Source organism: Purpureocillium lilacinum (genome assembly GCF_023168085.1).
Source record: "Purpureocillium lilacinum CBS 284.36 DNA, scaffold_1, whole genome shotgun sequence".
NCBI lineage: Eukaryota > Fungi > Ascomycota > Sordariomycetes > Hypocreales > Ophiocordycipitaceae > Purpureocillium > Purpureocillium lilacinum.
The window spans coordinates 910,002-924,181 of NW_027072111.1; the positions used below are offsets into that span (position 1 = coordinate 910,002).

At 56.0% G+C, this 14,180-nt stretch overlaps 1 protein-coding gene across 1 annotated transcript; it reads right to left on the bottom strand.

Annotated features, from left to right (window-relative positions):
• Positions 1-10,002: 10,002 nt before the first annotated feature.
• On the bottom strand, positions 10,003-11,268 carry PLICBS_000074 (uncharacterized protein; the record flags this gene model as incomplete). The annotated part of the gene is made up of 1 exon (XM_065599508.1): positions 10,003-11,268. The coding sequence occupies one exon, from the start codon at positions 11,266-11,268 to the stop codon at positions 10,003-10,005; it is 1,266 nt and encodes a 421-aa protein (XP_065455580.1).
• Positions 11,269-14,180: the final 2,912 nt, after the last annotated feature.

Sequence of the window (14,180 nt, forward strand, 5' to 3'; positions counted from 1 at the left end):
TTCGCAAAGGCCCATGGATTTGGTATTGTTCGACGGCATGCCTACTCACATAAATGTCGGAAGATCAGATACTCAATCCAGTGCGACCGATTCGGGAATCCTCGAGCTACTGAAGGCGCAGGGATCCGGCAACGCAGATCCCGTAAGTGTGGTTGTCGGTGGATGATAATTGCCGAGGCAAAAGAAGAGGGCAAGTGGCTTTTGCGAGAGCACGCAAACCCTGAACACAGCCAGCACAACCACGGCCGCAGCATCGGGCCATCAGCACATCCTTCCCATAGGAGGCTCACTGCAGCCATTAGGGCTACCGTTGAATCAACAAGCCGCAGAGTTGGGATCCGGGCCCGAGATGTACGGGCCGTCGTCCAGGAGCAACATCCCGAGACTGTTTTCACGCGGAAAGATATCTACAACGCCAGAGCCTTCATAAACTGCGACAAACTCGATGGTTATACGCCTACCGCGGCTCTCATTAAGCTCTTTGACGAGAAGAAAATTCCCTACCTTGTTAAGTGGGCCGACGATAATTCGAACCGCCTTCTCGGTATTGTGTGGACATTCCCCTACTGCCTCAAAATGTGGCAACGATTCCCGGAGGTTATGAGCTTCGATAATACGTACAACACGAACCGCTTTAAGCTTCCGCTGTTCCAAACGACCGGGCAGACTTGCTTAGGATCGGTCTACAATGCTGCATTCGGCTTGATCGACAACGAGCGACGGGAAGGATTCCAGTTTCTGTCCGAAAGCATTCGGCAATTGACAGAGCGGCACCTAATCCGACCCCCGGACGTTATCATCACCGACTTCGACGACGCAATGAAAGCCGCCCTAAATGACCAGTTCCCAGAGGCACAACAGCAGCTGTGTATCCATCACATCATTTCTAACGTCCTGCTTAAGGCGAAGCAGAAGTGGGTCGCAGACGCCGAGTCTGACAGTAGTAGTAGCAGTGATGATGCCCGCGATGAGAAAACGGCCTCTGCACAAGCGCACGCAAAGCTCAGCCCCAAAGACCGACGGTTCATCCATGAGCCAGTGCCGGAGGATATCCCTCATAGCTACCGTGGCGTGCTCATGATGTGGAAGCATGTCATGTTCGCTGAGACGCAAGAAGCTCACGAGAAGGCGTGGTCCGAGCTATGCCGGGAGTTTGATGACCAGCGGGCTATCCTACGTTACCTCCATGGAACGTACATGCCCGTTAGGGCTCAGTGGGCGCGTTGCTTCATCCGCAAATATCGCAACTTTGGCATCCGTGTCACCTCTGGTACAGAAGCGAGCAATAACAACGTCAAGAGCTACCTTCTGAATGGCATGAGCAACCTCTATCGGCTGGTTGAGGCGATCCAGGACATGCTAAGCGACCAGGAGCGTGACTTCGCTCACGCTAGCGCAGAGGACGAGGTGTTGACTGCCCGCAGGTATCTCGGCCCAAGCTCAGAGTACCTGGGTGATTTGCCAACCACGATCTCGTCCAAGGCAATTGGGCTGATCGCAAGACAACATCGGACAGCAGAGAAAGCAATGTCGACAGGAAATAATCCATTTCCTATGTCATTGGGAGAGTGTAATGAGGACTGCTCAATTTCGGTAGAGCTTGGCATCCCTTGCTGTCACAAGATTTATGCCAAGATGGGAGAGGGAACATCTTTCAGTAAGTGGGACGTTCATCCGCGGTGGCACTTAAGAGAGTCGAACTCTCGAGATCGGTACCGGCGAATCCTCGACCCCAAGATTACCACTGCTCTTCGCGGAAGGCCCAAGAACACTTCACAGGCTGTCCCGGCGCGGCTGGATATCGGGACGGGCAGCCAGACTGGCATGGCTCATACGCGACCCAGGCACTCTAAACGGCCAAAGCAAGGTGCAGGGATTCAGCACGGCACGACACGGGCCAGGCATGCTGTGACCCAGCAAGCCAGCGGTCAGGCCACTCAACAAGCGACACACCCATCCCAGCGCCAGACACGCAGACAGTCCTCTGTGCTGGGAACGGGAAGAACAACAGGAGTGCGTGCGAGCGGACGCAGGACACAGCCAAGCATACGAAGAAGAAAGAATCAATGGGAGCTGTTGGGCAGTGACAGCGATGACGAGGTTCTTCCTTCTATAGTTGTCAGACAATAGAAAAACAGAGAGTTGCCTGGTTGAGTCATGGAGCCAATTTTACACGACCTTCTTGAAGCGCTGCGCGGTCGAAATTTGGATAGGCGAGTTGTCCGAAACCGTCAAAAACCAGTTTGCTAAGGTTTCAGGTACTCATTCTTTGTCAAGAATGTACCTGGCGGGCTGTCCAATTAGATGTCACAAAAGTCATGCCCGTGTAAGACTCATGCCCGTGTAGCCAAAACGTCATGCCCGTATAGCAATTCCCGTCCAGAGAGGAGAATTCCCTTATTCAGAATTCCCGTTTGTTAAAAGTCAGATTGCCTTCTTTGGACGATTGCTGTCGATTATTTTGCTGTGGTGTTGAACCTAATCTTGCACAATGACGGGTTCCACTGAGGGGGACGTTGAGTCGGCGGGGCTGGCGGGGCAAGCGGGGCGAGCGGGGTTCGCGACACCAAGACGATCATCTCGTCTGGCGATGCCGAGTGAGAAGGGGAGCTTGGGAGGGGATGAGGCGGCCCGAGACGCGGTGAGAGCAACGAACAAGCGTGTCAGGCGATCTTCATCTACCGGTTCCGAGCCGGGGTCGACATTCGTCGTCAGGAGCGAAACCGCGGACGAGGAAAGCGAAAGGTCATTGCTATCCAAGGTACTGGGAAAACTGCAAGATCTCGAAAATGGGTCAATTAACCAACAGCGATTGATCCACAAATTGGAACAAGAGGTAGTCGACACCAAGGAAGAGCTGCAGAAGGTCCGGCAACAGCTGCAGACCCTCCAGGCGTCTGTGAACCCAACGATAAACAGCCAAGCGCAAAGCGGTCCGCGGGCGTCTTACGCAGACGCCGTGCGAACACCGCCAACGAGCCAGCCTACGAGCCCACGGTCGCTTTCTTCGATGCGCACCACCACGTCCTCATCCACCGACACTCTGCACTGTACGATTGACACGTCCAGGGTTGAGGAGCAAAACCAGGTCGAGGCGCAGGTAGGCAACATCCGACGAGCAATCGAAACAGAAGTCAAGGTGAGGGAAGGTCACGAGGCGTGGAGATGCGCAGCAGTGATCAAGGACCCCAGGAACACAAACCGGGTGAGGATAGTGTGTCGTGATGAAGCGGAATTGCGGCGGGTGAAGGAGGCGGCGGAAAAGGTCGTGGTGCCGGGGGCGCGTGTCCTGAGGGATCAACTCTACCCGGTCAAAGTCGACAGCGTCAATCGATCGGCGGTGCTGGACAGCGACGGGAATGTTCTGACGGGAGCTGCCGAAGCTCTCGGCAAGGAGAACAACGTCACGATTGCCAAGATTTCATGGCTCAGCAAGAGAGACTGCGGCAAGGCGTACGGGTCCATGGTGATTTACGTGACCAAGGGAAGCGATGCGAAACGACTGCTCGACGGCACGTATTTCGACCTGGCCGGCGAGTCTGCCTACACTAACGTGTTTGAGCCGCGAGTCGGACCGGTGCAGTGCTACAACTGCCAGGAGCTCGGCCACAAGGCCTTCTCGTGCAAGAAGCCAAGGGCTTGCGGAAAGTGTGCGCAGCCGGGGCACGGTCACGGGCAGTGCCGGGCCGTAGAACCCAAGTGCGTCCTGTGCAACGGACCCCACGAGTCGTCCAGTCCAAACTGCCGAGTACGCAACCCGCCAAACAATGCATAGGGACCTGCGCATCTTCCAGCTGAACGTGCGCAAGCGGGACACGGTGCAGCTCGGGGTGATGAACGATGCGGACTTGAGCGACTATGCGGTCCTCTCGCTGACAGAGCCGTACGCGCGGCTGATTGACGGCGCGGTGGTGACGGCCCCGATGAGCCACAGCAACTGGACGAAGATGGTGCCGAGCGTCGCCAATCCGGTGGGGTGGCCGATCCGGAGCATGCTCTGGGTGCGGCGAGACTTGGAATCAGAGCAAGTGGCGGTGTCGTCTCCTGATCTGACTGCAGCCGTCCTCCGTCTCCAGGGCAGGCAAGTCCTGGTGGTCTCGGTCTACGTGCAATGCAACGACGTATCGGCCCTGCTGGAAGCGGTCCGAGAGGTGAGTAGCCTGATTTCTCAGTTTCGCGATGGCACAGGCGAGCGGACGGATGTAATGGTGGCGGGAGATTTCAACCGCCATGATGTGCTATGGGGAGGTGAAGGCACGATAACGAGACGACAAGGAGAAGGCCAGCCGATCATCGACCTTATGAACGATCATGGCCTCCAGAGCCTCCTGCCGCGCGGTACCAAGACGTGGCAGGGACCGAAGCCTGGCCTGGAAAGCACAATTGACCTGGTGCTGGTTACGGAAGAGCTGGCAGAGGAGAGGGTCAAATGCGCGATACACCCGACCGAATATGGATCGGACCACCGGCCCATCCAGACGGTATTTGGCATTGACGTGCCCAGCCGGGATGTCGAGCCGCGGTTCCTGTTCAAGAACGCACCCTGGAAGGCGATCCGCGACAGGATTTCGGGGGAGCTGAAGTTGGTGTGCTGGCCGGCCTGGGGTCTGCAAGGACAGACTGACCGGTTCATGCGCATTGTGAGCGAGGCAATACAAGACCTTACACCGCGAGCACGGCCAAGCCCATATGCGAAACGGTGGTGGACAGTGGACCTGACCCGGCTTCGGCAGATCTACACGTTCTGGAGGAACCAGGCCAGGGCCCGAAGGAGGGCGGGGTCGCCAGCGCCGGAGCTGGAGAAGCAAGCCAAGGACGCGGCCAAGGAATACCATGACGCTGTGCGGAAGCAGAAACGGCAGCATTGGGAAGAGTTCCTGGCCGAGGACGGCAACATCTGGACAGCGTCCAAATACCTGGGGACGAGGGGATCCGCGAGCGTGGAGGAAAAGGTACCGCCTCTCAGGAAGGAGGACGGAACGACGACGATGGGCCGGCAGGATCAGGCAGAGGAGCTTCTCCGCACCTTCTTCCCGCCGCTGCCGCCGCAAATCGAGGCCGAGCCCGAGGGGTCGCAACGACCACCGGTGGCGTGGCCGGAACTGACCATGGAAGAGGTGGAGAGGAAGGTGATGGCCGCCAAGCCGTGGAAGGCGCCTGGGGACGATGGCCTGCCGGCGATGGCGTGGAAAGAGCTGTGGCCGGTGGTCAAGGAACGCGTGCTGCACCTGTTCCGACTGTCACTCGGAAGCGGCGAGCTACCTGAGCAGTGGAGGAGCGCGAGGATCATCCCACTGAAGAAACCCGACAAGGATGACTACACGGCGGCGAGAGCCTGGCGACCAATCTCCTTGCTCTCCACGCTGGGCAAGGTGCTGGAGGCGGTGGTGGCGGAGCGAATATCGTATGCGGTCGAGGCGCACGGCTTGCTACCGGCCAACCACTTCGGCGCGAGGAAGAGGCGCTCGGCGGAACAAGCGCTCCTCCTCCTGCAAGAGAACATTTACAGAGCGTGGAGGATGGGCAAGGTGCTCAGCCTCGTGAGCTTTGATGTCAAGGGAGCATACAACGGCGTGTTCAAGGAGAGGCTGCTACAGAGGCTAGCGGCGAGAGGTCTGCCTGGGGAGCTGGTTCGGTGGGTAGACGTGTTCTGCTCCGAACGGACGGCCAGCATTGAGGTCAACGGGTACCGCTCCCCCCAGAGACCACTTCCACAGGCGGGCCTGCCGCAGGGGTCTCCGCTGTCGCCAATTCTCTTCCTCTTCTTCAACGCGGATCTTGTGCAGACGAGCATCAGCACGACGGAGGGTGCGATTGCCTTCGTGGACGACTACTCGGCCTGGGTGACAGGGGAATCAGCGGCGGCGAACCGGGCCGGGATCGAGGCCGTCATCGAACGAGCCCTGGCCTGGGCCAGGCGGAGCGGTGCGACTTTCGAGAGCAACAAGACAGCCGTTATCCACTTCACGAGATCGGCTAGAAGGCGCAGCCAGGGCAGCTTCGTGGTTGATGGACAGACTGTGCAACCAAAGGACGCCGCCAAGGTGCTGGGAGTGGTGCTCGACGCCGAGCTCAGATACAAAGAGCACATCGCCGAGGCAGCTGCCAAGGGCTTATCTGTCGCCATGCAGCTGAAGAGACTCCGGGGCTTGTCGCCGCGGGTGGCCAGGCAGCTGTTCACAGCGGCAGTGGCGCCGGCCATGGACTATGCCTCCAATGTATGGACACACGCTTGTGGTGAGAGGGAGACGGTCTGGTTGAGCCAAGCACAAGCAGTCGGAGCGCAGGCCGTGACTGGAGCGTTTGGGAGCGTCGCCACGGCCGTGGCTGAGGCAGAGGCGAACATTGAGCCAGTGCTTCAACGACATGGCAGGGCTGCCGCCAAGACGTGGATTAGCCTGCGCACCCTTCCGAGGGAGCACCCGCTGGCGAGGCTGAACATGAGGATATGTCAACGGTTTACGTCGCCGATGCAGAAGATGGCCATGCGGTATAGGGACGCAACAGGTGAACGGCTGGAAAAGATACAAGAGTACGCCATGGCACCGTGGGAGAGCCGGATCCGCGTCGCGTGCGATTTGGACCGAGACGAAGCAGCGGAGGCTGCAAGAGCGGCCCGCGGCGTGGTGATCTCGACGAGCTCTTCAGAGAGGCGAGGAATGGTCGGTATGGGGGGCTACGTGGAGTATGTGACGGCAAAGGGCAAGAGAGATGTGTTGGCCCGGTTCTCGGTCACGCTGGGACCGCGTGAGGATGTGAATCCGTACGTGGCCGAGCTTGAAGCAATGGCATGGGCATTTCGATATGTGCCGACGAAGCTGCCGCACAGGAACGTGGTCATCGTCAGCAGCAGCAGGGCAGCCGTTCAGGTGGTAGGACAACCTCGACAGCAATCCGGACAACGCGCAGTCCAGGACGTGTACAGACAGGCGAGGCTGCCGCATCTGCAAGACGTTGCGGTGTCCGTTTTGTGGGTGCCGGCAGGGCATGAAGGCTTCCGGCCGTGTGCGGCGGCCAAGGCAGCAGCCCGCGAGGCTACAGAGGAAGGGTGCGATCGGGAAAGAGCAACTTATCAAGCACGAGCGACGAGGACGAGGCTACTGCTCGGCCAACAGCAACAGCAGCGGCCAAGAATACCCATCGGGGTAGGACGGTATTCGCAACGTATTGACACAGCGCTTCCGGGCCAGCACACGCGGGCCATCTACGACACTCTCAATGCCAAGGAGTCCAGGATACTGATACAGCTGCGAACAGGAAAGTGCAGGCTCAACAGATACCTGCACAGCATCAGGGCTGTGGGGACGGACCAATGCAGCTGCGGCCAAGCAGCTGAGACAGTCGAGCATTTCCTGTTCCGTTGCACACGATGGAACTCGGAAAGAGAGGGCATGATACGGTACAAGCGGACTAAGATCGGAAACTTATCTTTCTTCCTGGGAGGCAAGTCTGGATCGGATGGCGAGCGATGGCAGCCTGACATGGCTGCTGTCCGAGCGACGATTAAATTTGCAATGGCAACAGGAAGACTGGATGCGGACATTTGAACAGACGAATCTGCGATGAATTGGACAAATGGACGAGAAGCAAGCGCGTAACATCCTAGCCGCGCAGCCTCGCACTGACCGACCAAGCTCCAGCTGCCGACGATGGGATGCTGGGCACTCGGGGGGAATGACCTCAGGGCAGGACAGTCAGATCGCGGAATGAGGCTGCAGGGGGCAAGGAAGGAAACAATTGTTGGGCTTTAGGTGTACGGCTTTTATGGCAGAATGAGCAAATAGCCTCTCGTTATGGCCCTTTAGGGATAATCCCTCCGGGCGTAAATAAAGTACATTACATTACATTACATTACATTCCCTTGTCTACAGGTTTGCCGTCAATAGTCCCTACTGCGGCGGCATGTCGGCCAGCGGCAAATGCCGCTTTCCAGATATCCATGTCTGCAGTGTGACTATGGCGTCCTGATCCCATCTGAGGATCTTCTTCTGTGACGCCAAAGCATGATGCCATGAGGGCCGCAGGATAGGATTCTGACAGTGCTGGGGTTGGATAAGGATGGAATTGCGTGCCAGCAGCTTTTCTGGATTCGGGGCATTCCCACGCAAGTGTATCAGGTAGCGAACTGTGGGACGTCTCCCTGCAGTTGGCATCCTGCCTTGTAGGAGCCCCGATCTCGGGTAAGATGTGAAACTCTTCCCTGGAAGGACCCATTGTACGGATTCCTTCTCGAGGGTATGGCTCAAGCGCGGTCAGTGCATCTGGCACTCCAGGAGGACTGGTTGCGCCATGGGCTAACAGCTCATCATGACCGGCAACCCCTGGTGGTGCATTTGGCACCCCAGATCGTCTCTCCCTGCTCCGCTCATCCACTCCCTGGACTACACCAAAGTTCCATCCATTATCCGCACCATACACTAAGTCATCTTCCGCGCCAACGTCCTCCTGTACATCAGCCTGGCTTGTTGGTTCTTCAATGTCTCGAAGAATAGCCATGAGTTCTTCTCGGCTCATATGACGCAGATCATCCTTCATTTCTGCAAGGTCTCCGCTGAAGCACTCATCTTCGTTGAATGTGACATCTCTCGTTGAAATGACAGTGCCGAGTTTCGGATTCCATATTCGGTAGATATTTGTCGATTGGTAGCCAACCAGATAGCCAATCCATGCTCTTGGGTTCAGTTTCTCCAGGCGATTTGAGTGCCGCATCGCGTCCCTGGTCATTGCAAATGCCTTGCACCCGTAGACACGTAGGTGTCTTTGGTCCGGCTTGCTTCGTTCACAGGGTACCCCATCACGTTCGGCTAGGAACGTATACAATCGTTCGTAGGGTGAGCGCCACCTGTAGATGTATTTTGGCGTTCGATTGTATAGGTATACGGCAGCTCGGAAGATCTCGACCCAGAGGTAGGTCGGTAGCCTAGCTCCGCTTCTCATTGCGCGCGCCTTGTTCTTGATTACACCCCCCGAGCGTTCAGCGCCGCCATTTTGGGCCTGTGTTTCCGGGGCTGAGGGCTCGATGATTATGAATAGAGACTCCAAGAACTGGCGCACTTGCAACTTCCTCTGGTATATTTCATTGTCGCACTCGATGACGCTTGGCTTGAAGTTAAATCGTCTCTCGAGGATGCCGAATAGAGTTTTGAATGCTTCAATAATCGTTTCTGCTGAGCGATCGTCCAGGTAAAAGTCCCAAATGTATCCGGACCACCGGTCTGTGACCAGCATGATGTGCTGTCTTCCTTGGGAGATGTGCTGGAAGTCGTGAAAGTCAACAGCTAGTCGTACACCTGGTGCATTTTCTGTCGATCGTGGTTTGCGACTGATCTGACGCTTCGCCTTCGATATAGCGCAGTCGTCGCACTCAGTTGTGGTCAGGCCTTTGATCTTTGCTCCAGTCGAGCAATTGACGAGGTGCTCGAGTGCTTGGGGCCCTGGGTGGCCTAAGCGCAGGTGCCACTTTCTTGCATCTGCCTTCGCCGGCGCTCTTCCAGTTCGCGAATTGAATGCGTTCCGTCTTGCGTAGAATGCTTGCTTTGACACATCTCCTGGTATGTGCTCAAGAACGTACTGGTCGTGACGATCCAGGATTTCACAGACGACTCTCCCATCATGCGTGCGGAGACAGTTCTGGTTTGGCCGATTGTCCCACCAGTAGCCATGCTTCTGCAATTGCCGAAGCGACACCAGATTCGCAGCAAAATTCTCGCAGAACGCCACATTTCGCAGCTTTAGCAAGCTGTGTCCCTTCGGGCCCTGTATGTCGATGTCCACATTTCCGTAGCCTTGAATGGGGACGGAATGATTCCCCGCCGTAACGCAGTCTCCTGCCGGTGCGGCACGAAAGTTGTTGAATCGGCTTATTGTGTTGAAAATGTGAATAGTCGATCCAGAGTCCAAGATTGCTGAGTTCTTCAGTGGGTAATGGGTGATGGCAAATGCGGTGTGTGGCGTGTAGCCGGTATAGAATGTCGCCGCACATTTGCCAACACCCCTCACGGGTCAATGTCTCTCATCGTCCTCATCCTTGGATTTGGTCTGGCGCTTGACCTCCTCTGCAAATGCTGTGTCTTTCTGCATTCGCGCTTCAATGGCGAAACGAATCATAGGGTTTTCCCTAAACGTCGATGGCGCGATGCTCTTGTTGATGTAGAAGCATTTTGCGATGGTGTGGGTCCTTGAGCCACAAGCCGGGCAGTTGTCTTCTGTGAAGGTCCTACTTCGCTTGCGAGCATCTGTCCTTGACTGCTGCCTCTCTTGCCTGGGCTTCGGTTTGGCTCTGCGGTTCTCGCTCGGATCGATTGACTCCTCTGTGGCTTCCTCTGACCCAAATGTTGGTCCAAAAGCTCCCTTGGTAACGCGACTGGTACTTTTTCTCAAAATGCGGAGGTCCCGAGCTTCGTCTCGTAGCGATGCTGCCACTTCGTGGTAACTCAGCTTGTTGTCGTCGAGCTCTTCTCGGTGGTCACCTCTGAACATTGATCCCCAGTTCGGCATGATCTTCCTGACTGCCTGAACCAAATCGTCGAGCCATTCGTCCGCGTTCTGGACGTCTGAGACATCTTTGCTCACCGCGTACGCGAACGCCTCCTTCCATTGGTTGATCCACGCTTCAAAGTCCGCTGGAGGTGTCGCCAGTGGTTTCAGGACAGCGCGATATCGCTCACGAGCATCCGACCGTAGTCGCCTGGTGTCGACGTTGGCGTCTTCTTCCAAATTGCTGTACCAGATGCGCATCGATGCCTCGCCTTTGCAACACGTTGTGTAGTAATGGTCGGAGATCGTGTCCATGACCCATGTCCGCAGTTTGGATAGGGCTGCTTGCTGGTCCTTGAACGTTTGATATCTTCGATCGTAGTCTTTTCCGGCTCGGTCGTATATGTCTCGGTCTCGAGCTGTAAGTTCGTGGTAGGCTCGTGCTCGCAGTGTGTCGTGGCCCCACTCCGTCTCAGGTTCCGTTCCACTGATCACCTGGATTTCATCGTCAACAGTCTCGGACGTTTGAGTCTGAGAACTCCGCTGCCGTCTGGCTGATGATTTCGGTCCTGACGGCGTCGATCCCGCTGCTGCAGTTCCATGGACTCTTCGAGGGTAGTCAGCAAAGTCTGGTTGTAGTGGACGTTTGATTGGTTCTTCGTCCTTGTCTGGATCTACCAGAGCCCAGACGTTCAGGTCTATGGCCTTCATCATGAACTTGTCGCTCCACACCTCCCAGTCTCTGTTCGACCGGAGACGCGTCGTTCCTTTCGTGACTTCCGTGGACGCCATTGTTGCTTCCGTATGTCGTCTTGGGTGCGCAGTTGCTCGTGCTAGCGAATGAGACTCTTAATTGTCAGACGTACGGTGTGGATACCAGCATTAAAGGCGTCACTCTCGAAGGAATGGGTGTGAGGGCAGTTGCCCAAGTGTATTGATCGTGATGTGTTCTGTCCATTCTCTGGCCATCTTCGCGGTCCCTTTTCGTCTGTGAACCACTGAGACATTCATCTCGCTACACGCCCCTGTATGCACTTATCCGGTGCAAGTGGAGTTATGCACGCCCACTTGTGCAACACCATGCCATGCCATGCCGTAGACGATCCTTAATTCGTGCGCTGAAACAGTAGCGCCGAAGCTTATGTCATGCAATCAGCTTCGCGTTCCCCAGGAGAGGCCCGCAATTTAGCATCAACCGGTCCTCCCTCCGCTACGGTGAGTCCCTGAGCTCCAGTTCAGGAGCGAGTAGCAACATACGCCTACATTCTCAAAGACATGGCTCATCGCAATTCAGCATTGTGTTATTCTTCCGCAAAATCGGCTGCGATTTGTGGCGCTGTCGCCAGGAATCGCTCTGGGCGCGGGGCGCCGATTGACTTGTGTCACTTCGACAAGGTGCTTTGGGGGTGTCCCCACCGGAGCGAGATTGCAGCCTCATGGCTTTGCGGTCGGCGTACCCTCACACTTACTGTCATGACTTTGCAAGGGCCTTGCCTTTGCGGCCCGACTTCTTCTCTACAAATGCACATGGACCGGCGGAGACTTGGAACTGCTGGTTTTGCTGCAGAGTACGGCGAGTGGAGGCAAGGCGATTACGGCGCGTCAGCCGTCGCGGACCCCGGCTGTGAGTTGTGTAAAGACGCGGTTAAAGCCGAACCGGAGTCACCTTTGTTTTGATCCGGTAGGTGTTTCGCGTTTTTCCAGAACAAAACTCTCTTAGACACTAGGAAGAAGGAATTCCCTCGCCCGGTGGCCATATGTATATAGAAGCACTAGCCTGACTCGCGTCACTGCTTCGTAATAGACGTTGGCTCCTTTCTAGAAGGTGGAAGCGGCTAGTGGTGATGTTTCGAGCCCTACACGTACGACAGTACAATGCGCCAAACCTGCGGGAGGTGAATCGCCGACGTCTTTAAGCTTTTGCACTAAATGTGTTCGGCAGTCTCAGGACACTCTTCGGCATGAGCGCATCTTCACTTTTCCGCCCATCGAAGCAGTCAAGCTCCACCTGGGTATACTGGCACCGTAAGTTTCTGTGGCTCGCGTCACCTGCAGCCGCTGACTTCGAGCTCCGGCAACACCGCAGAAATTAAGGGTGTCGCGGGAAACGGAATCTAGGCTGTGGCAGCAGCTGAGGGCGCCGAGGCCGGCGTTACGCTCTGTGTCGTGCCGAATCAGTGTCATACATACGAAACAACAGTAGCTCTTTGGTCACAGCCCCAGGGTCACTATTCGATCTCCGATGGACGGCTGGTCATCGCCCCAGTCGTCGTGTGGTTTTCAATGTCCACAACGCTTTGGCGATCTTCTGCTGCCCGAATGGATTGTACCGGGCGTAGCCAACCGGTACCTATTGCGGCGCTAAACTAGGCGGACCTCTCCGATCACGGCCGCGACATCAGCCAGCATCATCAGGAGCGAATATTTATACGAGCAAACAAATCCCTAGTCCATTCAAGTTTGACGACTTGTTCATCGTAGCGGATACACGTCTTGTAACGCCTTCATCACCGTTTTTTGTTACTTAAAACGCGGCAGCATCTGGTCATCCTGCGTTGCATTACTGGCCATCGATCTCTGTTCATCCAAGGGGTCTCCTCGTACCCTTCCATTCAGTCCGTTCAGTTAAGACTGTAGCTGGTGAAATCATCCCATGAACCGGCAAAACAACTTTACACGGAGTATTTTAACACCAGAACATTGTGAGACAGAGTTACTCGTATCAGTCTTCGACCCCTCCGCTTGTACGAATAACCACTGGCCGTGGCAACCATGGCGATGGAATCGACGGCATGCAGCGAGCAGTTCAGTCGGAAGCGTTATAACAAACTGAACGGCAGAAAATCAGAGACTGAGATACAAAGTAATGCAAACCCGAGACGGGAGCTCTTGGTGTCCTTTCCGAGACCTCCTACAGGGCCATTATCGCAGCAACCCAGCGACGTCTACTCCGAGGAGAACGCGTACCCAGTCGAGGCCTCCCTGGTCGACGGGTATTCGCATTCCGTATCCGACATATGGATGTCCGCGGAATGGCCAGCAACGCCGACTAGCTTCGAAGATTGTGGTCTCGGTGTAGCGCGCCACGGTAGGAGGCTCAACATCGAAATGCAGATTATTTCTGACTGTTCGCAGCGCTTCGACCGACCAATTCCAGTCACACTTCTTCTCAAAGCCTACATGAACAGACGAGTATTCTCCAAGACTGTTCTATTGACAGTCTCCAGCAAGTCACCAGTGTATCGGGTCCGTCGACAGGCCTAGGACCCGAGAGCGAATGCACGGAGTTCTTACCGCACGATAGTGATCTCAGCCGCTTCGAAACTCAATCAGGTCTGCATGACCGAATTTTGGCAGGGCACGCTTCTCCGCCACCGTCTCTAGACGGCGCGGCGAGCGACTACTGTCGTGTCGTTGCCGGGCTTGATGGAAATAACCTCGTGCAGCCACAACCGTCACCGCTGTCAACATATTCTTGGATTGATCTCCATAATTGGAACCAGTATTTGTCGGAGTATCGTCATCTCTATGGTGAGACAGAGCCCAACGACACATTTCAGTACGACGTACGGCGGGCACCGGCGTACGGCCGTGGGTCCGGTGTTCCGCAAGAAGCAGATATTGAGCCAGATATTGGATCATCGCAGGTTCAGGACACGGGCTCAAAGGTGAAACACCAGGAAGCTAACAGGGATTCATTGCCC